The sequence below is a fragment of the Typopeltis vanoorti genome, chromosome 16 (genome assembly GCF_054136105.1).
Source record: "Typopeltis vanoorti isolate ZY-2024b chromosome 16, IOZ_Tvanoo_1.0, whole genome shotgun sequence".
Lineage (NCBI taxonomy): Eukaryota > Metazoa > Arthropoda > Arachnida > Uropygi > Thelyphonidae > Typopeltis > Typopeltis vanoorti.
The window spans coordinates 46,776,406-46,802,907 of record NC_143564.1 but is presented as its reverse complement, the minus strand read 5'-3'; the positions used below and the strand labels follow the sequence as shown (position 1 = coordinate 46,802,907).

At 35.7% G+C, this 26,502-nt stretch overlaps 1 protein-coding gene across 2 annotated transcripts in view; it reads left to right on the top strand.

The window, feature by feature from the left end:
• The window catches only part of rictor (rapamycin-insensitive companion of Tor), a 955,009-nt gene that overhangs the window by 493,441 nt on the left and 435,066 nt on the right, over positions 1–26,502 (top strand). For both annotated transcript variants that reach the window (XM_090406113.1, XM_090406114.1), the window contains exon 17: positions 19,249–19,308. In XM_090406113.1, the coding sequence (XP_090262239.1) occupies positions 19,249–19,308 (60 nt within the window). The remainder of the gene's footprint in view (positions 1–19,248; positions 19,309–26,502) is intronic.

Genomic DNA, 26,502 nt, shown 5'->3' with positions numbered 1-26,502 from the left:
AGTTCAAATAACTTGTTTGCACTGTGATCATGCCTTCAACAAGGGTCTTAATGGGGGTCAGTTCATACATGCCAAGCACTACATTTTGTTTAAAACGTCATTTAGATTGTTTTTAGTCACTGAAAAAATTAATTATGGAATAGACCTGCACTTACCTACGATAATGTGGTGACCAAAAAAAAAAAAAAAAAAAAACTTTCTATTTCCTAAAGACCGCTACATACCCATTGGGCACACCTCTCTTTGAGAAACATTGACCTAGATAAAGATTTGCATCCTTTGTTTCAATAATCATCATCATCAAATTCCTGACATGTACCCTCAAGGGTTGTACAGGATATAATGATAGTATTATATGAAGAACTTACATCATTACTAACTTCCTATTAACAATTTTCCTCCAAATCAATCTGTTGTTTGTCAAGACTCCAACATTATCAGATCTTATTTCTGTCTTCTAAGGCACTTTTTACTCTATCAAACCACCTATATCTTGGTCTTCCTCTGGGTATTTTTTCTGCCATCTTTGCTGAGAACACTTGTTTTGTAATCTTTCCTCCCCCATTCTGTTTTAGTGACCATACCACCTGAGATTAGCTCTACTAACGCATTTCTGGATGCTGACGATGTCAAGTTCTTTCCTAATATCCTCGTTTTTATTATGATATTGCCATTGATGCCATCTGTTCGCGCCTCTAATCTTTCTCAAGACTCTCATATCTGCGGTCTCTAGTCTTTAGTCAAGTGTTTTTCTTCTGACCCAGCTCTCAGATCCATAGTTAAAACTGGTTTCATCACTGTCTTGTATACAGCTAATTTAGTGTTCCGACTAATTTCTCTCTTCTTCTTGTTGAGAGGCTTATACGCTGGTTAGACATGATAACTAATATTTAAGGAATTGACAGCGTATACTAGGAGGAAAACAATAACCTCCCCTTCCTAGACACACTAGTCACCCGCCAACCTGATGGAACCTTGGTTTTCTCAGTTTATAGAGAACCCACCCATACAGGCAGATACATTCACCAACAATCCCCCCCCCCCCACAACAATATGGAGTTATTAAAACATTATTCAACAGGGCAAAAATAATCTGTTCTAATGATCAAGCCCTAACCACTGAACTAAATCACATCCGTGACACTTTCTCAGCCAACGGCTACCCCCTCCAAAAAATCCAAAAAATACTTAACCCAGTTATCCACAACCCACCACCCCCTCCCCTTCACAAAAAAGATTACTCTAAATCTATCACGATTCCCTACATCAGAGGCACCTCGGAAAAAATCAAAAAAATCCTAAAAAAACATGACTTGACCACTTGTTACAGACCACATAGAAAACTGGCATCCCTTATCCGCTCCACCAAAGACCAACCACTTCCCCTAGACCTACCTGGTGTATACCAGGTCCTTTGCAGCTGTAAACTGTCCTACTTTGGCCAAACAGGCAGGACAGCAAATATCAGAATCTCAGAACACAAGGATTACATCCGATTTTACCAGTACAGCCACTCTGGGCTTGCAGACCACGCTCTGGATACTCGCCACAGAATAAGATGGAAGAAAGCCACAGTAATACACCGCAGCAAGTTCAAGTATGAAAGACTATTCATGGAATCAGCCTCGGCCCTTAGGAACATGCCAAACCTCAACAAATTTGGATGCATGAAACTGCCCCAAATTTGGGAAACTTTTATCAGAAGAACTTCAGCCCAAAGGCCAAGAACTACCAATATAGCCCGCCAGGGGGCACCATCAGGACTTTAGGAAACGCTAGCTTCCTAGCTTCAGTCTCATTTGCTGTTATTAGTACTTGTGCGCGACTATTCATGGAATCAGCCTCGGCCCTTAGGAACATGCCAAACCTCAACAAATTTGGATGCATGAAACTGCCCCAAATTTGGGAAACTTTTATCAGAAGAACTTCAGCCCAAAGGCCAAGAACTACCAATATAGCCCGCCAGGGGGCACCATCAGGACTTTAGGAAACGCTAGCTTCCTAGCTTCAGTCTCATTTGCTGTTATTAGTACTTGTGCGCACGTGTCTTTTAGTAAGTTCCCAAGAAGATGGCAACGTGACGTTCGCCGAAATATCGGAATGTATATATTAAAGTTTATTTAATCTATATTTCTAGTATACGCTGTCAGTTCCTTAAATATTAGTTATAATTTCTCTCTTATTCCATATGAAATTATTCAATTGACTTCTTAACAGCTTTGTTGATTCTGTTGTCTATTTCTGTATTTAATTTACCATCATCACTAAAAATCATGCCTAAGTAGCTGAAATGTTTTACTTGTTCCACAGGTTCTCCGTTCACAACACAGTTGACATTTTCAACAATTCTGCCTATTTTCATAATATGGACATCCGAAAAGAAATGTGCTTTGCATTATGGAATATTAAGGCATTTGATGTTTAACATTGTTAGCCATTAACCATTTGTCTTTTTATTGCTGACCTTCATACCATATCTATTACTACAGTTATTCAATTTATCAGAGAATCTTGCAGACTTAATTGCAGACATGCAGATGTGTTAAGTATAACATCATCTGCATAAAGCAAAGAGCTGACATTAACATCTCCAATTTTGTTATCAGGTTTAATACCACTTTCCTTCATAATCTGATCCATATAGATAATGTACATCCTTGTCTCAGACCAGATTTAACATTAAACCATTTTCCAGTACTTCTTAAACTGCTGACTTACAACTCAAATAAAGACTAAGTATTGCTTGATATAATGCCCCATTGACACCATATACCTGTAGCATATTGAATAGCTTCTCTCTTGACACCCTGTCATATGCCTTTTCCAAATCAACAAAACTTAAATACAAGTCTTTTTTATATTCCCATGATTTCTCCACTCTTTGTCATAAAGTTAAGATCTGATCCTGACAGCCTCTATTTGACCTGAATCTAGCTTGTTCTTCACCAAACTTTTCTTCCACAATTCTTCTCAACCGTTTCTCAAGTATATATAAACTTGATAAATCTTACCGGGAACACTCAATAGGGAAATACCTCTGTAATTCTCACATTCAGTTTTATTTCCCTTTTTATATATGGGTACTATGAGAGCCCTAGTCCAATCATCGGGAATTCGTCCCTCTGTCCAGGCATTCTGAACTATGCAGTGCAGCCACTGTAAGACTTTTATACCACCACACTTCAGCATTTCTGGTCAGATATCATCTACTCCTGCTGCCTTTCCACATTTCAAGCCTTTAATGGCTTTTTTCTACTTCGAGTATGGATATGTATTCCTGACTGTATGCCTGTTGAGTGTTTTTTTACCACTGTGCTATCACTACTTGTTTTATTTAGCAATTTTTCAAAGTAATTACTCCACACTTCAAGAATATCTTTTTCTCCTGTTTTCATGTGCCCTTTATCATCTCTAACTCCTTTTACAGCACTCTTTCCTCCATTTCTAAGCTTCTTCAACAACCTCCAGAATATCTTACGACCTTCTTGATATTTATTTTCTATGTGCTTGCCAAAGTCCTCCCATGACTTTTGTTTAGCTAGTTTTACACAGTGTTTAGCTTTCCTACATTTGTCTCTGTATTTAAGAGCACAACCTGACTTATTTGCTAGGAACTTTTGATATGCTTTCTTCTTTTCATTCACTGCTTCTTTAGCTTCCTGTGTCTGCCATGGAATTCTAATTTTTCTATCCTTGCAGACAACTTTACCACATGCCTCTCTAGCTGAATGAATCAGGGTTTTCTTCAAGGCTTGCCACCGAATCTCCAAGGTTTGGTTCCTGTTTTCAAACTCTTTCATTTTTTCTTCAATAATCTTTGTGCATTTTAGTCTACGGTTCACATCTGAGAGCTGCTCAACTTTTATTCGCTTTAAAACTTTCTTACATGTTATTCCTTTCAATATGAAATTCAATTTTATCCTGCTCAAGACTAAATAGTGATCACTTCCAATTTCAGATCCTCTATGCACTCTGGTGTCCTGCGCCAGGGAGAAAACATCACCATCAACAATAACATAGTCAATGAGACTTTTCTTATTCCTTGCCTCTTCTCTCCATGTGAATTTGTGCACATTTTTATATTGGAACATGGTGTTAGTAATGACCAGTCCATGTCCTGAGCAGAAATCCAACAGGTATTTGCCATTATTATTTGCTTTTCTCTTTTCTCCAAATTTTCCCAAAATACTTTTGTATGTCTGGCAATCATTTCCTACTCTGCTATTTAGATCCCCAACAAGGACCAACTTTTCCTTTTTTATTGTGTCAGTTGCTTTTTCTAAAGCCTCAAAAAATTCCTCCACTTCAATCTTAGTAGAACCTTCTGTGGGACCATAGGCCCAAATAAGTCTCATTGTCCAGTACCCCATTCTCATATTTGCCCACATCACTCTACTTGAGACTGCCTGCCATTCAAGAAGATTAGCCTCATATTTAGTGTTGAATAATATGGCTACTCCTTCTTTTCCTTGATTGTCATTGCCTGAATATAACATTTTGTTTTATTACTCAGAAATATATAACCAGTTTTTGTCTTTTTTGTTTCAGTCACCCCTATTATGTCGATCTGGTACTTATCTAATTCCCTTGCTAGCTCCATTTCTTTGCCATTCAGGCTTCTTATGTTGATAGTACCGATCTTTAAATTTGGTAATGTTGAGTTGGGGTGTGTTTTCAGACTTGTTCCAGTAGCTGAATTTTCGCTGTTCGTGCTGGTTCCCTGGCAAATACAACGACAGCCTTGTATAACTGGGCGACGCCCCAGCTGGCATGAAATTTTTTCATGTTGTAGCATCATTTTGAATTTTGGTTTAAACCAATAAGAATACAATTTGGTCGGCTAAATCCCAAATTGCCAGCCCATCCTCGTTCATTCAGTATCCAGGTATTCAGTCACCACCTTCTCGTGGTGCACACAATTGGGTGCACCATGAGAAGGTAAGGATTGGACATTAGGTAAGAAGCCCTGGTCAGTTCTCTGCATTCGTTAAAGACTATATGGAGGTCTCCTCTCAGTTATACAGGTTTGACCCTTCTTGCCAAGCATAATTTGTGATGAACTAGTGACACTGTAATTAATTAGTTTTCAAGTTTTATGTGGTGCTTAGGCATTAGAAAAGAAATGAGCAGTGATGACAAGGAATATATTATTTTAAAAAAATTAATTAAAGTTTATCTCTGTGCTGTATTTGGTCACTTCTTAAATATTAAACTGGAACTTTCAGGCATTAGAAGAGAAATGAGCAGAGATGACAAGGAATATATTATTTTAAAAAAAGTATTAAAGTTTATCTCTGTGTGTATTTGGTGACTTCTTAAATATTAAACTGGAACTTTTTTATTGGCTTTATTAGTTGACCAGAGATTTTTGTAAAATATATATAAGAATTGTCTACAAGTTTCACCAGCTGTTCTCTCTGGCTTCTTGAGGAAATGTGTAATGGTATAAGGAACTGACGTTTGCTAGTAAAAAAGAAGAATGGAGTAACACAGTGAAATAAATTAAACCGTCACGGAACATCATAAGCATGGAACGTGGTGTATCATTCATTGTTTATTGAGTGCGTTATATAGTTTTTAGCAAAATGAGATTTTGGTGAGCTGAGCGAACTTATTAGGCTTTTCCAGATGTCTTTCAGAATCATTCCTTGATTTCTGTTTAGATTTTCTCCAGAGTGGAGTACAACCGCGGCTTCTTTGAAGTTTCTACATCGAAAATTCAATTTATATATAGGGCATGAAGCTTTTATTCCAATCGATGGTGTGGTTAGAGATCGAGAAGTGAGGGTTAATCTGTTCTGTTGTTGTTCATCCCCTACATTTTCTTTTTTTCGAATTTCCAGACTTCTTGATGTTTGTCCTATAATTTAATCCACAGGATCATGGAATGTTGTATACACTGTCGTATTTGAAGAAGGCATTAATGTCCTTTGGTGATCTTAAAATATGGCATATTGTCTTGACAGGTTTGAGAGCAACTCTGATGTTGAAAGACTTAAGGAGTTTGGCAATTTTTGTTGACACTCGGCCTACATAAGGAATGACAATGGAAGATGTATATCGCATGTCAGGAGGTTGCTGCTGTGGAGGGTTTCTATGAAGAATCTTTTTGATTATATTTCTTGAGTAACTGTTGTTTGCTAGGGTCTGAGATATGAGAGTGAGTTCATCAAGGAGATCTTTTTCTTCTGAGATAATGTTGGTAGCTCTATTCTTCTTCTTCAAGTGTCATCTCCTAGAAGGAGGTTGCCAACCATGTCACGGAACCTTTTTTCTTTCTTTTGCTGCTCTGGAACATTTATGGTAATTCAAGCCAGTCCAGTCCTTAATGTCTTCGAACCATGGTCTCCTGGGTCTACCTCTCCCTCTTTTTCCATCCAATTTCCCTTCTAATATTAATTTCTGAATGCCTTCTTGTCTAGTTAGATGTCCAAAATATTTAAGTTTTCGCTCTTTAATTATTTTCGTTAATGTTCTTTTCATTTTTGCTTTCTTTAAAACATCTTCGTTTTTCATTTTCTCTGTCCATGGTATTTTCAACATTCTTCTGATGGTCCACATTTTGAAAGCTTCTAATTTTTTCTCTGCTTCTTTATTTAGAGTCCAAGTTTCACTGTTGTAGAGAGGGCTTGACCAGATATAGCATTTTATTAATCTTTTTCTTGTGTCTATATTAATGTCTCTGGATGTTAGAACAGTTTTCATATCAGTAAAGGCTTTTCTTGCTATCTCTATTCTTCTTTTTATTTCTTTAAGGGAATTTCCTCTGTCTGTAAACATTTGTCCCAAATATATAAAAGACTGAACCTGTTCAATTTTCTTTTTGTTAACAGTTATGTTCAGTGTCTTATTTATTGGTTCGTTTGAAATAACCATGCACTTTGTTTTCTTTAGGTTAATAATTAGTGCCATGTCTAAGCTTCTGTTGTAAATTTCTGTGATTAAGTTTTGAAGATCATCTTCAGATTCAGCTATAAGAACTGTGTCATCTGCATACCTGAAGTTGTTGAAGTTTCTACCTCCAACTTTTACACCCTTCAGTTCTGAAATATTTTTAAAAACTTGCTCACTATATATATTGTACAGTAAGGGTGATAGACACATCCTTGCCTTACTCCTTTTTTGATTTCAAAGTTGCCAGAATATGTATTTTTATATCTTATTGAGGCCATTTGATTCCAGTATATATTTGTAATTATACGTAGATCTTTTCCTTTTAACCCATTATTCTGTAGGATATGTATTAATTTCTTGTGATCTATTGAAACAAATGCTTTGTTGTAATCAATAAAACAAAGATATATGCTTTTCTGGTTGTCAAGTCTTCTTTCACATAATGTTTTCAAATTGAAGATTCCTTCTCTTGTACCTTTGTCTTTTTGAAAACCTGCTTGAGTGTCTTCTATTTCTGCTGACAAAGTGCCTTTTATTCTTTCTAGGATTATTCTCAGTAGTAATTTTGTAACATGGCTTGTTAAACTTATTAGTTTTGGGAATAGTGACAAAGATGGATTTCCTTAGATCATCAGGGATGTATCCTGAATCATGGATGTTATTAAAAATAACCTTTAGGTCATTAAGTGTGTTTTCATTTACTTTCTTTACCAGTTCAATAGGGATCTGATCAGGGCCTGGTGTTTTACCTGTTTTCATTTGACTTAGAGCGTATTCTATTTCTTCATATGTAATTGGTTCACCATCCATATTTTGTATATCTGGTGTGTCTGTGCAATCAGAGTCAAACAGTTCTTTTCCATATTCTTTCCATCTTTTTATGATATCTTGTGTCTCTAGTAGCATTTTTCCATTTTGATCTTTTATACAAGGATTATGGTTGAAATTTTTCTTTTTATTTGTCAGGGCTTGAATTGATTTATGCATTTCTTTATTATGTGTTTCTTGTCCAATTCCTCTATTTCTTTACATTTTTCATTTAGCCACTTGTCTTTAGCCTTCCTGCATTCATTTTTTATAATTTTACTGAGTATTCTATACTGTTGTGTACTTTTCTTTTTTCGTCTTTCATTCGTAAGTTCTAGTATTGATTCAGTCATCCAGGGTTTTTCCTTATTGTTTTTAATTTTTGGGATAACCTCGTTAGCTGTCTTATATATTGCACTTCTAAAATTTGACCACCTGTTTTCAATTTCCTCTGTGTTACAAAGTATATTGTCTTCTGTTTTATATCCTACATGATCTAATTTCTGAGTTAAACACCATTATGTTGTCAGGTATGTTCAGAGCTATGAAGTCAAGTATTTCAGTATGATTGTTTTCAGAAATGTTTTTTAGTTTAATTTTTAAAGTGGACACAACAGGGTTATGGTCTGAACCTATATCAGCACCTGGATGTGTTTTTATGTTGGTTATATTATTTTTGTATCTATTATTTATCATTATGAAATCTATTTGGTTTCTTATAGAGTTATCTGGGTTTGTCCACGTATACAGTTCTGCGCTTTGGATTTTGAAAGAAAGTATTCATTATGCGCAAGTTGTTTTGAATGCAGAATTGTATCAATCTCTCACCTCTTTCATTTCTGTCGCCTAGTGCAAATTTTCCAACAACTGGATTTTCTTCCCCCTCTCCAACCTTTGCATTCAAGTCACCCATTGCTATGAGTATCTCATTTGATTTTACATATTCTATAGATTTTTGTGAGTTATTATAAAAAGCTCTATTCTTAAGCATATATATTATGCTGAGTTTCTGTGCAATATGGTGAGTTGATTTGAAGTGCAGGTAACGTCCAGTATGTGTGTTTGTTTTCAATAGATTGTGAGCTGGATTTCTCCATTCTCTTGTTTCTTGGTTAGTATATCTAGAAAAGGCAATTAGCTATTCTTTTCAAGCTCTAATGTGAACTGTATTTCTTGGTGGAAGGGATTTATTTTTGTAAGGAATTCAAATAAGGTTGTTTCTTTGCCTCTCCAAATTATGAAAACATCATCTACATATCTCCATCAAACCAGCGGCTTTGGATTTAATTTGGAAAGGATGTCAGCTTCTAGTTTTTCCATGAACAGATCAGCACAGGGAGGTGATAAGAGACTGCCCATAGCTAAGCCAAAGTTGTTCATAAAACATGTCATTAACTTTGAAATAATTTGATTTGAGGCAATGACGAAACAGCTGAGCTGTGTCATGTGGATAGAGATTGTCTAGGATCTTTTAGAGATTGTCTTTTTATATATATATATATATATATATATATATATATATATATATATATATATATATATATAAATTATAAAAAGATAAGCCAAAATTCGAAACGTTTTCTTGTCACGTTTTTTGTCTGGCATATAATATAACATATATTGGTGTGAGTAGTGTAATTATTTTTATATAAAAAATTTAAGGAAAATAATATGTATTTTTTTTAAATAGAAAAATATTAAACTTTGTATTATTTTTATATAATACATTTTTTTAATAGAAAAATATTAAACATTGCACTATTTTTATAGATATTTTTAATTATATAAGACAAAGCTAATATTGAACAAAAATGGCTGTTTTCAAGTCTTAGCAAGTAGTGCAAAATGAGGGCAACTCGGAAGTAGTGCAACAACAAGGCGACTCCCGGCAAAGGTGGAGCAAGCTCCGAGCATTTGATCCAAAAATCACCGGCTTACCAGCCCAGAACTGGTGGAGGTTGGGCACCGGATCTCCCCCCCCCCCCAGTGTGTGTGTGTGTGTGTGTCAAGAACTTGATATATATATATATTAAAAAAAATCAGATTCCTTCATAAAGAATTCTAAGCATTTCACTGAAAAATTAAAAGGCATGTCCATTTTAAAAACAGACATCCTCGTAAGCTTAGATGTGATCTTGTTATTTACCAACGTACCTGTTGAAGAAGAAGTTATCAAGATCCTAGACAATCTCTATCCACATGACATAGCTCAGCGTTTCGTCATTGTCTCAAATTGAATTATTTCAAAGTGAATGACACATTTTATTGGGCAGTCCCTTATCACCTCCCTGTGCTGATCTGTTCATGGAAAAACTAGAAGCCGACATCCTTTCCAAATTAAATCCATTTGGTAGGTGTTGTGGTCCAATACCAAATGGTTCATTTTTTCTAAACCCCACGAAACGAATCAAAAGGAAAACAACTGAATTAATTAAATCCGTTAACATGGCCAGAAGAAACAACCAAAAAACGAATACCTCATTATGCCTGCACACCCAGAATTTATGGCCTGCCCAAAATACACAAAACAAACACACTACTACGTCTGTTGTTGAAGGAATCGACAGCCCAAATTACTACTTATCCAAAAAATTAGCAGCCACACTCAAGGAATTGGTAGGTCATTCCCCTTCCTACATAAAAGAATACAAAACATTTATAAACAAAATTAAAAACATTACACTCAACGCCCAAGATTTATTAGTCAACTTTGACATAACTGCCCTTTTCACTAATGTCCCCATCAATGATACTATTATGCTCATACAGAACATATTTCCACATGACATCATGGCCCTCTTTTCCCACATACTCCTTTCTGGATGGCAAAACAATTTTTACCTTCAAAAAGAGGATACAGCCATGGGCTCCCCACTTTCTACCCCAATAGCTAACTTTTGTATGGAAGACTGAGCAACGAGCTCTAGAGTCAGCATGCCTAAAACCCAAAATTTGGCTCAGCTAGTCAACGTTATTTTCGCCATTTGGCCCCATGGCCGCAAAGCACTAAATACATTCCTTAGCCACCTGAATAAACAACACAAATGTACCCAATTCACATTGAAATTAAAAAAAAAACAATTCTCTTCCTTTACTAGACAGTCTCGTCACACGTCTTCCCTCATGCTGTCTCTCCTTCTCTGTCTACTGCAAACCTACACACACAGGCCAGTACATACACAAAAATTCTTACCACCACCCAACACAAAAACTAGGGGTCATAAGCACAGTTAATGCTCAAACTATTTGTTCAAATGAGCAAGCTCTAAACCAGGAATATGAGATCATCAACCACACACTTATAAAAAATGGATACAGTAAAAAAAACTATTCACAAGATCCTCCACAGAGACATCACTAAAAACAAAAAAGATTTCAAGAATGCTATTGCTATACGGCAATAGAGGCATTTCGTAAAAAATAGACAGAACAATACACAAATGCAACATCGAAACCACCTTCAAACCCACGACAAAATTAAGACACCTACTCGGTTCTTCCAAAGATCCTCTTCCACACCTAGCTCACCCAGGGGTTTACAAAATACAATGCACATGTAACCTACCATACATAGGAGAAACAGGGCATACCATCCTAATTAGGAAGGACGAACACAAATGACACATTAAATATCTCCATTTTGGAAAAACCAGCCTTTCAGACTACGCATTCCAAACATACAACAGAATTCATTGGAAAGATACCAATTCCCTACGCTGCACCAAAACCTGGTTTGAGAGAAAGTTTAAAGAAGCATGTGAAATGCTCAAACACAATCCTAACCTGAACAGAAATGATGGTCTAACCATTCCAAGAATGTGGAGGACCCATTTGCAATCATTATAGCAACAGAACAAGCCAAAGAAAAATCTCAATACAAGAAGACTTGGTGAGGTGTTTTTGTTAACATTCAATAGCAACTTGAGCTGTACAAGTCCAGAAGAAAATCTTAGTATAGCAACCTGAACTGTACAAATCCAGAAGAAAATCTTAGTATGGGAGGACTTTAGCAAAGGTTTTTTTTTTTTTTTTTTTTTTTTTTTTTTCACAACTAGAGGTTAGGCTAAGTAAAAGATCAATTAACAGCATAGATTCAGTTTACCTTTGTAGAGTGCAAGAGCATGTAGCTTATCTTCATACACATGTATCTTTCTGATGATGACCTCAATACAGGGGTCGAAACGCAGTTTGTTATTTTATTAATAAGAAGTAAAATAATAATTTCAACACATGTGTTTTGTGTCCCTAAATTCATAAATATGAATGCTTTACCTCTTTTTGAAGGGAAAAATTATTTTGCCAATGTCCCAATCAATGATACTATCTTACTCTTACAGAATATATTTCCACACGACATCACAGCCCTCTTTGCCCACGTACTCTGCTCCGGATGTTTCGTGTGGCAAAACAATTTTTACCTTCAAAAAGTGGGTACAGCCATGGGCTCACCACTTTCCCCCCCAACAGCGAACTTTTATATGGAAGACTTTGAGCAACGAGCTCTAGAATCGGAGTGCCTAAAGCCCAAAATTTTGCTCAGATACGTCGACGATATTTTCGCCATTTGGCTCCATGGCCGCGAAGCACTAGATATTCCTTAGCCACCTGAACAAACAACACAAACGCATCCAGTTCACCAATGAAATAGAAAAAACAACTCTCTTCCTTTCCTAGATACACTTGTCGCACGTCTTCCTTCAGGCTGTTTCTCCTTCTCAGTTTACTGCAAACCTACACACACACACAGGCCAGTACATACACAAAACTTCTTATCACCACCCAACACAAAAACTATGGGTCATAAGCACCCTTAAGCACAGAGCTCAAACCATTTGTTCAAATGAACAAGCTCTTAACCATGAATATGAGACCATCAAACATACCTTTAAAAAAAATGGATACAGTATAAAAACCATTCACAAGATCCCCCACAAAGATACCACTAATAACAAAAAAGATTTCAAGAATGCTATTGCTATACCATATGTTAGAGGCATTTCCGAAAAAATAGACAGAACACTACACAAATACAACATCAAAACCATCTTTAAACCCCGACAAAATTAAGACACCTACTCAGTTCTTCCAAGGATCCCCTGCCACACCTAGCCCATCCAGGGGTTTACAAAATAGATTGCACATGTAACATGCCATAAATAGGGAAACAGGGTGAACCATCCCAATCAGAAAGGATGAAAACAAATGACACATAAAATACCTCCATTTTGGAAAAACGGCCTTTCTGATCACGCACTCCAAACATACCACAGAATTGATTGGAAAGGTACCGAGTCCCTACACCACACCAAAACCTGGTTCGAGCAGAAATTCAAGGAAGCATGTGAAATGCTCGAACATGATCCGAATCTGAATAAAAATGATGGTCTAACCATTCCAAGAATGTGGAGGACCCAACTGCAACCTCCATAGCAACCACAAAGAAAAATTTCAATACAAGAAGACTTGGTGGAGTGTTTTTTTTTTTTTTTTCCCTAACATTCAATAGCAACCTGTGCTGTACAAATCCAAAAGAATCCTAGTACGTGAGGACTTTAGCAGAGTCTATTGTAGTTTTTATTGTTTTTTTTTTTTGTTTTTATCACTAGAGCGCAGGCTAAGAAAAAAGATTAGTTAACAATGTAGATGTAATTTACATGTATAGAGTGCAACAGCATGTAGCTTGGTTCTTATACACATGTATCCTTCTGATGATGACCTCAATACAGGGGTCAAAACGTCAAGTTATTATTTTATTATTAATCAGTAAAATAATCTTTTGAACACGTGTTTTGTGTCCCTAAATTCATAAATATGAATTATGTGTTGATTGTAAGAGAGGTGGAGGAGCATGTAGTTCTTCATCTGTTTTAAAAGGATTTATAACTATTGGCCAAGAATGTCATCTAAGTTCAGTATTCGAGGGCTACTGAACTCAGGTACATTTGCAATAGTTTTTTTTGTGGTGTTAGTTATGTCAAAATGAGTGATGTTTCATCCATTTTGACATAACTTGAACTTCTATTATTACCTCTAGAGAATAATAGTAATACTGAAACAAACATTGTATCCTTGTAATAATAATGTAAAATCTTGTATGGAAGGAATTTAGAAAAAAAAAATTCTTCTATACCGATTTTACTTGGGAAATAAAATCAATATAATATACTTGTAATTTGATTAATACTTAAATCATTTTGCTGTTCTAAACCTAAAAAAAAAATTTAACAATAAATTGTAATTTTTTTTTAATTAATTTTTTTTTAATTAATTTTTTTTTTTTAAATTTCATATTCAAACACATGTAGTACAGTAGTAAGTAAGTGGTACAACATGATTTACACCAAATTAGGATACATTACAATGAGATCAGCTTAGATTTGGTAGGTGAATTATATAGGGAAATAATAATTAAATATGAAAAAAGGAAACTTTACATAACTTATATACAATAGATATGGTCAGATGTTCCTCCAGTATCTTGCACAATCAACTGCTCTTTCTGTGCAGGATATAAGGTCCTGTTTTGTGCAAGGTGATGGAAGAAAGGGGCAAGCAAGAATGTGTTCCATGGACTGAGTTGTCCCACACTCACAATTGTCTGGGCCAGTGAGGTATCTTAGGCTTTGGGGCACTGCGATCTGGCTGAATAGTGGGTGGCATTCATCATTCATTTGTCTGCTTCTTTCATCAGCTGAGAATGCAGATCTTCAAATTGAAGGGGGTGCAATACCAGCCAAAGTATACAGGTCTTTTAGTGGTGTTGGTTTCAGGCATCCTGTAATTATAAATTGTAAATTATAAATTACATAAATTGTAATAAAAAAAATTGTACAAACAAAGAAATGACTCAGACGGGATTAAGAATGTAAGACCTGAGGCTATCGCAACTTGCGAGGGTCAACGAAGTACAGGGTTTTCCTACCTTAACTTAGCGACCGCAGGGTGGCTGAGAAGACCCCCTCAAAGAAAATCCAGGCGATTGAATCTGTAGGAGTTTCAAGGTCGGGAGGGAAGAATCAATGGAAAACGGGCTCTTGTCTGTTCCAGCTCTCGGTTCTGGCTCTCACTACGAGGAGTTTCCTGTGTGTCCTGCCGTTCCAAGGATAGGGATCCACATCCTGCCAACAGATGTCTGACGATGATAGGAGATTCGTAATAGCAGTGATGGTCTGTTCCAGAATTCCCATCACTAAGTTCCTTGACGATCTCCGCGAGTGAAGTATCATCAATGTTGTAAAAGGTGCTCATGTGTGAATTTTACTGGAAAGTCGAAGAAGGTGTCGATGATCTCTAGGATCTTGTATAATGGACTGGATGACTAAGTAGCAAGTAAGACCTTTTGTATAGGACTTTCCTAGATGTAAAATTTATGGCAAAGATTGCTGATTTTATAGTTTGTTAGCATTAAGAACAGTAGTAAAGACGGAAGGCCATTTGTTAAAACAGTTGTGAAGTAGTTTGCAGAGGTATGAGGAATTAGCTAGCTTAATTGTATTTGAAAGTTTTAGTATGCTTAATGATATTTATAGTCTGAGTTAAATTAATGTGAGGTGTGCACAGGTCTGTTCCCGTGTCTGATCTATATGTGAGCGTATTTATTGCACTAGTCATTTAGCTTAAGTGGGAATTGTTTAATTAATCTAGTGGAGAACCAGACATGTGGATTTATAGTATTTCTATATTAATTTTGCTGAATGAATTAGAGCCTGAAAAATTTTGTATTTGTAGTACCTTGATTTAACATGAATAAATTGTTTTGTTTGTCAAATAACCTGCCTGATTCTGCCTTACCAATGCACTTCTCATAAAAAGATAGAACCTGCATGAGCATAAGAGTAAAAGTAGCCACGACTGACGAATAGTAGATTTAAACGTTGCTTGACTTAGAGATAATTATTAGAGATATTTCTGTGTTATGCTGGGCATTATTCTTGCATGTTAGGAAAGATATACAATTCCTCTACACAATCTCTGATGGCTCAGTTGTAAATACAAATAAATTTTCAGAGATCAGTGTGAGAAAAAGCCAATCATTTAGCCAAAGGAATTGGCTCCTGCCAGATGCATTTCCTAAATTCTAAAATACGTACATGTGGATTAGTATTATCACGACCTTGAGGGGGGGGATTAAATTGATGGACTGAAAGGATTAAAGGTGATAGACTAATTCAAGCAAAGAGATTACAACTTGGAGTTACGACTGTTAAGTTTTATGAGTTGAGTTAAATAAGATAAATAATTATATATAAGACAAATAAAGCCAAAGGAATTGGCTCCTGCCAGATGCATTTCCTAAATTCTAAAATACGTACATGTGGATTAGTATTGTCACAACTTTGAGGGGGGGGGGGTAAATTGATGGACTGAAAGGATTAAAGGTGATAGACTAATTCAAGCAAAGAGATTACAACTTGGAGTTACGACTGTTAAGTTTTATGAGTTGAGTTAAATAAGATAAATAATTATATATAAGACAAATAAAGAATATATTTAGAATCAAGTATACGATCAAAAAAATTAAAGAATTATATAAAGAAAACAAATATTTTTACAGTAAGGATAAGAAATCATTTGTCTCTTTATAAGGTGCTGATATTACTACACCTGGACTATTTTTGCAAAACTTCTGATTTTCAAGGTGATGTAAAGAGTGCAAGGAAGATGTTAATGATGATGTTGGGATTATGGATTGCTGATTAGTAGAATAGATTGAGTGGGTGTGGACTGCATACACAAGCTGGTTTGAGATACATAGAAACTTTTGAAAAGGCCATAGGATATTGGTAGATGGATTTTTTTCATTTTGTAGCAGGCAGGGGTAGGATGAGAGTCTTCCTTAGAAGTTAAGAATAAATGCAATCAAGAAACGTGTGAGAGCTAGATTTTCTTCTCATAGGGCAGTGTATAATTGGAATGGCTTATCTTTGAAGATAGTAGATCAAGTAATGTGAATGAATTTATGCTGCTTATGCCCACCACCCAAACTGTTCTACATCACTCTTGTAGGATATCTTTCATAGGTGATGCTTAGCTTCCATCAGTAGGTTCATAATAATAAAAATGCAGCTTGCAATACCTTGTGGATAGGAAGAGTAAAGAGTTAGGAATGTGTTTGTGACATATTAGTTGGTAAGGTGTTGTTTTGTTACCAGATCCAATTAACATGAAGAGATTTTTTCATAGAATGGGAAAGAAGAAGAGGCCATCCCTGGAAGATTCTGGTTTTAAATCTGCTCCTCACTCAAAAGTGAGAGTAAGGAGCAGATTTGTTTGCATGGGGAGCGCTTGATGAGTGGAATGTATTGCCTGAAAGCACATTGAGTGCAGAAGCAATGCATTAGTTTTCTTCTCACTGTCACATGAACAGTTTAACATAATTGATAGAAGGGTGATGGGATTCTTGAATAGGATGGCGAGAGTTGGGTTTTAGTGAAAAAGTAAATGTTATGTTTAAGGCTTGAAAACGAACTCTCATTTAGGCCAGAATTTATCATACGGAATTGTGAATTTGGGTAGGATTTTTGAGTAATAGATGATTTATGTATGTTTAAGTTGCTTTGTTTTATTTGACAAGACAAGAAAAGTTTGTTAAAGATATGAAAAGTGAGACATGAGAAGAAAACAACACGCATGTCCTGCCAAACTTGCATGCCCCCATATGCTGTGCATTATGAATTCCTTTACCTTGATCATTAGAACAAGAGTTGGCAGAGAAGAATGACAGGAATTTTGGCTCATCTTGTAAACTGAAATTGCAGCAAGAAGGCATGGCCATTCTGTGTAGATGTGAAGCATTTTTTTTTTTTTTAAATTTCCACCTTTATAAAATTGATACATACATCAGAGAGAACCTTCAACCTTAGTTTCAAACCAGCTGGATATACTGCATTTTTATTATACTGTCTTGAGATATATGTAGTAAACCGAGGTTTTAAAACAAGAAATTGAATGGAATAAATGATATTAGTATGATGAATAAGTAACTGTCATAAAAAAGGAACAGTACTATATGCAGATAATACTATTATTCTGATGCACTATGGAGTCACAAGACTTTTGGGAGTTCATCTTAGACAACACAAAGTCATATCATATGATTCCTTACTCTGTGAGATGATCAAGAGGTGGTGAGAGAGTGAAGAATCTCATCACTCTGACATATGATAAATAAATAAATACACTTCTTACTCATTTCTTTCTCTCTTTTTTTTTTTTTTCCCTCACAGCTTCCATTATAATGTGTGCTAATCTTTTATTTTTTTCTTTGCAAAAATATGCCTGGTAAATACTTCTGGACAGCTTAGCTTAAATGTCTCATTTATCTAGTCTCTTCACCGTCTATCCACCAATCTTTGAAATTACTTGCCCTAATTCTCTCCTCATAACCAGCACTATGTAGTTCTGATTTTGTTTTTGTTATCAACCTTTCTACCTTCTCCAAAATTATGTTATCCATTTCAAATTTTAGTGACCGTAGTTGAAGTAAAGTAATCCAAATGTGGTCTGATCAGGAGTTTATGCAACAAAACCACCACCCTCTTATTTCTGCTGGTCATTTCATTCTCAGTATTGCAGTAGTTCTGTAGGTTATCTTCAACACCTTGCTGTGTATAACCTGAATGTCAAATTTCTATTTCTACAAGATCCCTTACCTCCTCCAGTATAGTTCTACCAACATTCAGTTTCATGAATTTGACATCCCCCTTTCCATCTTATTGAACTCCTCCCAAAGAAGCCACACCATATGGCACTATTGCTAATATCCCCACATGCAAATATTAAACATATTTGCCTTCAATTCAGTGACAGTATCATGGACATGAAAGTTGAACATTAAAAGACCTAGTACTGAATCCTACCACTGTGTCCCACTTAGAACCTTCCTCCTCCTTGATACTGCCCTCCATTACATGTCTTTCATTTCTCTCTCTATCAGACAGCCAATTTCCAGTCCACTAATCTGATATCTAAGTTCCATAGCATAAACCCATAAATATAATTACTATTTATTTGTAATGTATATGTCAGCATTTCAGTAGCTTTTCTTAGCCATTGTCACAGTTTAAAAAAAAAAAAAAAATTACAAATGTTACAAGTTTTGTTATGTTGATGGGTGGGAGAAAAACATGCATAACGATGCAAGACTAGTTTAACTTGCCTTTGAATTAATATACATCATAAATAACATTCAAGATAGGGAAACACAGATCCATCCATTTAAAAAGTAATGTCACTTCAATGCTCCAAGTATGTATTAATTCTTAATGGTGGTTCATTTCCCCTCCAAATGCAGCCATTGCTTCAAATTTTTGTTATTTCAGTTTCACTTAGCCAGGCCCAAATAACAGATTTAGGATTACATTTCCTTTTTAATAACTATATTTAAATCCATGTTTATTTGTAATTTTTTTGCTGTTTTCTGCATGAATTAATTAAAATGAATAATCTATTATTCTTCCAACCCCCCCCCCAAATAGTCTTTTAAACAAAAGACTATTTTTTTAACGTGTTTTTTTTTATCTTGATATTGAAATTTCCCTTTTTCAGACAAAATCAGCTGAATTTTTGGAAGATATTCTCACAGATTTAAGTTGCAGCCTTAGTCAGGTAACTTTTAAGAAAGAGTGTGCTTATTATGGATGAAATATGTTTTGTGTTAGAGATTTATTTTGTAATAAAGTAAAAATATGTCTAAATAATAAATTTGAATTTATGACTTCTTTACAGTAATACCAGTGATTTCAGATAATTACCACATAATTCTTCTATTATCGTTATTAACTAAAAGAACTTGGTCACCCATTCCAGTCCTCCAATAAGCTGGGTGGTAGTTTCACACCGGGCAATGAAATTCACAACAGTCACAATCATCCATGGCAAAGATGAGATTCAAACCTGCAACATGTTGGTTGGGGAGAGGGTATGCTAATCACTTGCTAACCAGACCCTGAAGCCGTATGGCTCTTTCTTTAGTAATTAACTAAAAGTATTGTAATGGTGGTAGTTGCATTAAAAATCAAGTTAGGCATCTGCAAAACAAAATACAGTTGTCTGTCGTTTATCCTACTTTTCAATTATCGGAATAGCAAGTTCTGATAATTGAAGTATCGAGTAATTGAATTACAATTATGTGGTACTCTACCAGAAGCCAGTTATGATGAAAAGGTCAGTTAATTGAAGGGTTGGTATTTTGAAGGTCAGATAAATAGGTAGATCACATAATCATAAATCAGATTCACTTTATCTCTATAAGTAAGTTATTTCTTGACTCTGGATGGATGGATTTTATTGAAATTTAGTATTTGGAAAGCTTAGAGAAATTTTTCAAGTTGTCTCTATGTTGATTCATTTCTGATAATTTTCAGACTTCAGAAGCAGTAGCAGCTTCTGAAAGCATATTTAAAATTTTATATTGCAATAACAGTATAAAATCATCTAGCCAGTGCAAATGCTAAGCTAACTCTACTTTAACCTCTTAGGCAACCTTTCAGGAGAACAGTAATTCTCCCATATGCATGGTCAGTCATAGACAAAATTTCAAAGTTACTACATCAACAAGGTTTGAGGGCTGACTTTTATCCTTCTCCCCTCAACAAGATCACTATTTCTCCAGGCTTCCAAAGTCTCCCCATCCACCACTTAAAATTTCTAGTGCCTACAAGATAAACTGTGCCTGTGGGTTGTGCTATATAGGACAGACAGGTCAGGCAAGATGTTCATGTTGGAACATTTCAAAAACATGGAGAATAAGAGAAAGCACAAATCAGGATTGGCAGCACATAAATCAGATACTAAATATCAAGTATTATGGTAATGACCTGAAATTATTCACATAGAGTACAATTTCTACTCAAGAATTCAGAGTCAGCTTAAATGATAAAACACCCTGAATGATACAACAAGAAACATGGTACAGCAATCCCCCGATTAGTGCACCTACATGCATCTTAAAAATAAAAGTTACAGATTTTAAAAATTTTCGATCTATACATTTTTTAATGGCTAACTATTTTAAAAAATAACTCACCAGGATGAAATAATTTAGTTACTGATTTGAAACATTTTACAAAGTTATTTTTTAATGGCATACTACACTATTTCCATGTACACCATGTTCCAAATTTACTGTCAAAATTTATGTCGTCTGCTCTACATAGCATTTTGCTGATCATATTTCATGCAATTGTTTTCCTTACTTTTTTATTTTAAATTATTTTCCTAACCTTTAATCATGAGTAAAAGAATTAGTGAGCAAAAAATAGAAGTCTGAAAATGATTCGAAAAGTAATCTGATTGGAAGAAAAACTTGAAATAATAAAGAAAAATGAACAAGGCGAGTCCAGAGAAAAGATAGGACAAGAAGACAAAAATGGGTGAATCAACTGCTGAATACAAAGAGAAAGGTAAGGCTGCTTCAAGTTCATCATGCATGCACTTGAAATCAAAGTATTATAATGATTGAATTGGAGAGACTTCTTTTTGCATGGCGAAAAGTTTTTGGCGAGATCAAAAACAGATCTCGCCAAACACTGGCCTTATTAAATCAAAAGCATTGTCTTTTTGTAACCTGGAAAGAAAGTACTATCAATGATGGAAAAGAAGAAAAATTCCATATTAGTGCTGGTGATTTGAGCGTTTCAAAAAGAGAAATAGCATACATAATGTTCTAATCACATGTGAGTGATGAGAGCTTGGTCCACCTTTGCTCGGAGTTGCCTGGTGTTGCACTATCTTACCTAAGTCCTGAAGATATTTTCAGACACAAACTTTATTTGCTTGCACTTCGATAAAGGATTAAACTAAATTTATTATAGTCTAACCAAGTGAAAAATAAACTTCCAACATCTTTCTCTAAATCCAGAGTAATTCAATAATGAGGTGGTACACATGTTGGCAACTCCTGTAGGTAAATATGACCTCTCCTATTGCTTCTGCCTTAGTATCTCCACGTTTGGGTCTGCCTCCCACTGACGAGACCTCAATAAAGGTTGAAACCAGTCTGGGTAGTGGTGGCCCTTCCCTTAATGCATAGCAGTGTACATGTCTGCAAGGAGTCGTGCTTTGCATTATGGGAGATACTGAGACAAGGAGTGATGAGAGCGTGGTCCACCTTTGCTCGGAGTTTCCCGGTGTTGCACTACCTTACCTCAGTCCTGAAGATATTTTCAGGCACAAATTTGTTTGCTTACACTTGGATAAAGGATTAAACTAAATTTATTATAGTCTAACCAAGTGAAAAATAAACTTCCAAAACCTATGTTATATTTGTATTAGTTCTCTGAGTGGACTGAAAGTTCACTCAGAGAACTAATAACTGAAAACTCTATAGACCAAACATGGATTGAACTTAAAACATGGGTGTATCTGAAATATTTAATGAAGTTCTTACCATTTGATTATTACCTAGAAAAAATAAAGCTATTTTGATAATGGAACCTCCCCTCTATCCAACTTAGAATAGAGGGGAATTAGATTTTAATGAAACAAGATTTATTATTCATTTCAGACAAATGATGAAGACCAGAGCTGTGTTAGAAATAATTATTTTAATTTCCTGACGTTTTGACCTTCATATTAAGGTCATCATCTGGAGGACACACACACACACACACACTATATTCCGTTTATGACAACATCAGAGATTTGTTTTTCCCCCCATAGATAGTTTTATTACAGCAAAAGTGATGTCCTGATTTAACATGAGGATTTTATATTAAATTTAAGATCCTGGATTACCTGTAATCTTATTTATAATTAACTCTTAGGGAGAAATGTTATGCAGGTGGAATATGTGCCTTCCATATTCTTGAGATTTTAAGACCATCATTACTGTTAAGATTAGGGTGGTTGATAAGAATTTCACAGGCCTCGTTAAATTTATCTTCATACTATGTTTTGGTGTGATGTAAACAACAGATGCTTTTCCAGTCAATTCTATATAAAGTATTCAGGTCATGATCTAAAAGGCCAGCTTTATCGTAGTTATTAAATTTAATGTGCCATTTATGTTCCTTTTTTTTTTTCTGATAGGAATTGTGCATCCTGTTTCCCCTATGGAGGGCAAATTACAGGTGCAATGAGTACGGTATACTCCAGGGTGGGACAGTGGAGGAAGTGAATCCTTGGATGAGTTGAGTAAGTTCTTTAATTTTGCAGGAGGTTTAAAGGTGGCTTTAAGGTTGTATTTCTGTACTATTCTGTTTATTATATCTGATATCCCTTTAATGTATGGAATGGTTACAGTTTTATTGTATTCTAGTTTATTTTTAAGTGAGGTCTTGTGAAGAATTTTTCGATAGTATTTAGGCTGTAGACATTTTTAGGAAGGTATTGCTGATAACTTTTAATTCATCTTTAAGTGCTTGTTCATTGAAGCAAATCTTCAAAGCCCTGTTTTTTGGTGCATTATTGACACCTAGGTTTTGTGTTTGGTGGTGATAGGAGTTTATGTGTAGGTTTCCAGTGAAGGAAAGACTGCCAGAAAGAAGATGTGACAAATGTATCTAGAAAAGGAAGTGTGTTTTGCTTTTCAATCTCACTTGTGAATTGTATGTGTTTGTGTTCTTTGTTTAGGTGGCTGAGGAGAGTATCTAATGTCTGGAAGCCATGGGGCCAGATTGTGAAAACATCATCAACGTATCTAAGCCAAACTTTGGGTTTGAAAAGAGAGGAATTTAGACCATCTTCATAATAAGGTCATCATCTGTGGATAAACATATATATATATAGAGAGACAGCTATATTACATTTCACATAGTATGCTAAAGAGACAATGATTTGATCAACGGTTATTGTACTGGCCTGATCTCTAGTGAAAAATAAATAAATAAAATAAATAAATAAATGAAATAATAACTATATCAAAGCTATATTCTGTTTATGACAATATCAGCACATGTGATGCAATGACTACAGTAAGCTAAAGATGCATGTTTCTGTTTTGATTAATTGACTGGCATTTTTAAAACATTGTAGAAACAGTAATATTATTCCAAACTGCATCAAATTGAAAAGAAAATTCACCTCAGCAAAGGCACTACGAATATGGAGAAAGAGTTGCTCAGACAGCAGATTCAAACCACTCAAAAAAACTTGGCTTTTGCTCAAAATCAGGACTGGAATTTAAAATCTGAACTTCTAAATTGTTTGAATCCAGATATTTGGGATATCCTTGAGCTATGGAGAATGATTAGTAAAGTTATGGACAACTCTGCTAATCATATCCTTGAAATAAAGAAAGTAAAACTCGCATCCAAATTTCTTAGACTTAAACATCGACAATATTCAGTAAACCAATGGTCAAATTTGAATTTCTCTGCAGTGAATGAAAACAGTCAACCACAAGCCAGTGATAACAACAACCACCCAGAAGTAAGGAATAACAGGAGCCACCAATGGCCCTCAGCGAACAGTCATGTGAACAACCTATCTACCATGTCCTGAACAATGTTGAACTCTCGCTACTCCGCAAAGACTTACACTTTGCTGTGGCACCCAGGAAGATCAACAAATTAGATTTTATTTACCATATTGAAAAAAGATTAAGATTTCTCCCAACCACCATAACTGATAAAATATGTTTGGATACCTCGATTTTAAATTTAAATTATACGTAAACAATAACTAGCAACCAAATCTGAATTGGCAGCTTTGAAATCGCTAAAATTAAATCCAGACATTGCAATTACTAGAGCTGATAAAGGCAGTGCCACAGTTATTTTAAACCGAACAACATATTTAGGAAAAATTTAGGTTTTGTTTGCCTTGCGTATTTTAGTGCGTCTATTTTTGGTGTGTTATAACATATAATTTGACAAAACACGTTGCAAATAAGAATGGCACCTGTGCGAAGGAAAATGGCGGCCAGTAATGAAGGTTCGCCATCGTTATCAAAGAACGGTAGCATAAAAGAAATGAGTCAGTGTACTAGCTGTGAAATGTACGCTTTGAGGAGTGCGGTCGGAGTGTGGTTAGATGATAATAAAGGATTGAATGTATGTAGAAAATGTAGGGAGAATGAGGAATTGAAGTGTATTTCGGATCGTGAGTGTGATATTTTTGTCAACCTTCAGAATGAAGGAAATAGGGATATGACAAGAAACGGCAAGGTTGTACATGAAAATTGTGAGAGTGTGAATGTAGAAAGTGTGAATGATAGTATAAATGGTTTCTCAGAGAACAAAAAAGATGAGATAGATGCATTGAGTGAGATCGCGTTGTTGAATAGTGCGATAGAAAGAGCAAAACAGCAGCTAGAGTGCATGAACAAAAGTAGACTGAATGAACCAACCAATAATAAAAGGTATGACAGGAAAAATAGACGTATGAATGTGAACATGAACAAAATGAAGGATAGAGTGCTGTATGGAGACTCGTTAGTACGAGGTGTGTTAGTAGAGGATTTGACAAAATCGTACCAACCTGGTGCGACCATAAAGGACGTAACTGCGTCTATTAGAGAGCAAAAGGAAAGGGTGAAAGAAATGATTGTTGTGGCAGGTACGAATGATTTGAAAGGAGATAAAATGGAAATGATAGAAGACCTGAATGAATTGTTTGAGGTAGCAAAAGAAAAGAGTGAGAGAGTTAGAATGATTAGTTTTTTGCCACGGTATGACAGTGAAATGTTTAAAAGGAGGGCAATAATTGCGAATGACTTTATGCGTGGGTTATGTATGACGAGTGGTGTGGAATTTGTGGATGTGTGGAGTGAGTTTGATGGGCGAAAGGATCTATATAAGATGGATGGCTTGCATTTGAATGGTTATGGTGTAAGAAGACTTGAGAAAGTGTTGCTGAATGTAGTGGATGCGCAAATTCAGGGAAACTAGATTTGTTAGGGGGGAGGGAGGGAGTAGAGATACAGTCCTTATGGAGGCAGTTGAATGTAAGAATGAATATAATATGCCATAGCAAATAAGGACAACAAATCTGAGTGGGATAGTTAATATAAGGCATGAAGGTAGGGTTGGGGCTAATGGGGGTCTTAAATTCATGTACACTAATACTAGGAGTATTAGGAACAAGAAGGAAGAGTTTTTGGCCATGGTTGGCACTTCCAGACCACAGGTTATAGGTATTAGTGAAACATGGCTGACTGTAGATGATATAACTAGTGGGATTGAATGTGATGGGTATAGTGTGTTCAGGAATGACAGAGAGAATAAAATGGGGGGAGGAGTATTGTTGATGATAGCTGATGAGCTCCAGCCAAGGAGAATAGTAGTTGAATTGCAGGATAGAGAAAAGAGCACATTTGAGGCCATTTGGTGTGAGATTGTGGCTAGCAGAACTAAATATACAATTGGGTGCTGCTATAGACCAGGTGATGGAAAAGATGGTGGTGACAGTATGCACAAGCAAATAGAAGAAATGGGTGGAAGGAGGGTGATTATTATGGGAGATTTCAACTATGGTCGCATTGATTGGAGTGAGGAGAGGACACACGGGAGGAAAGAACTGGATTTTATGCGGTTATTAAGGGATAACTATCTGCGACAGCATGTAATGGAAAATACTAGGGGTCAGAGAGTGCTTGACCTAGTAATTACATCTGAGGATTTGGCTGTAACAAATATGACCACATTGCCACCAATCGGTGAGAGTGATCATAGGGTCTTAACTTGGGAGGTGGCTAAAGGTGTAGAATTTTCAATTAAGACAGGGTACATGTGGAATTATCGGGCTGGAAAGTATGACAAGCTTAGGAGTTTGATTGGTTCAGTGCCATGGCATGTACAACTGCAAGGACTAGAAGTTGATAGTGCATGGGAGGTAGTTAAGAAGTGCTTGCATGAAGCA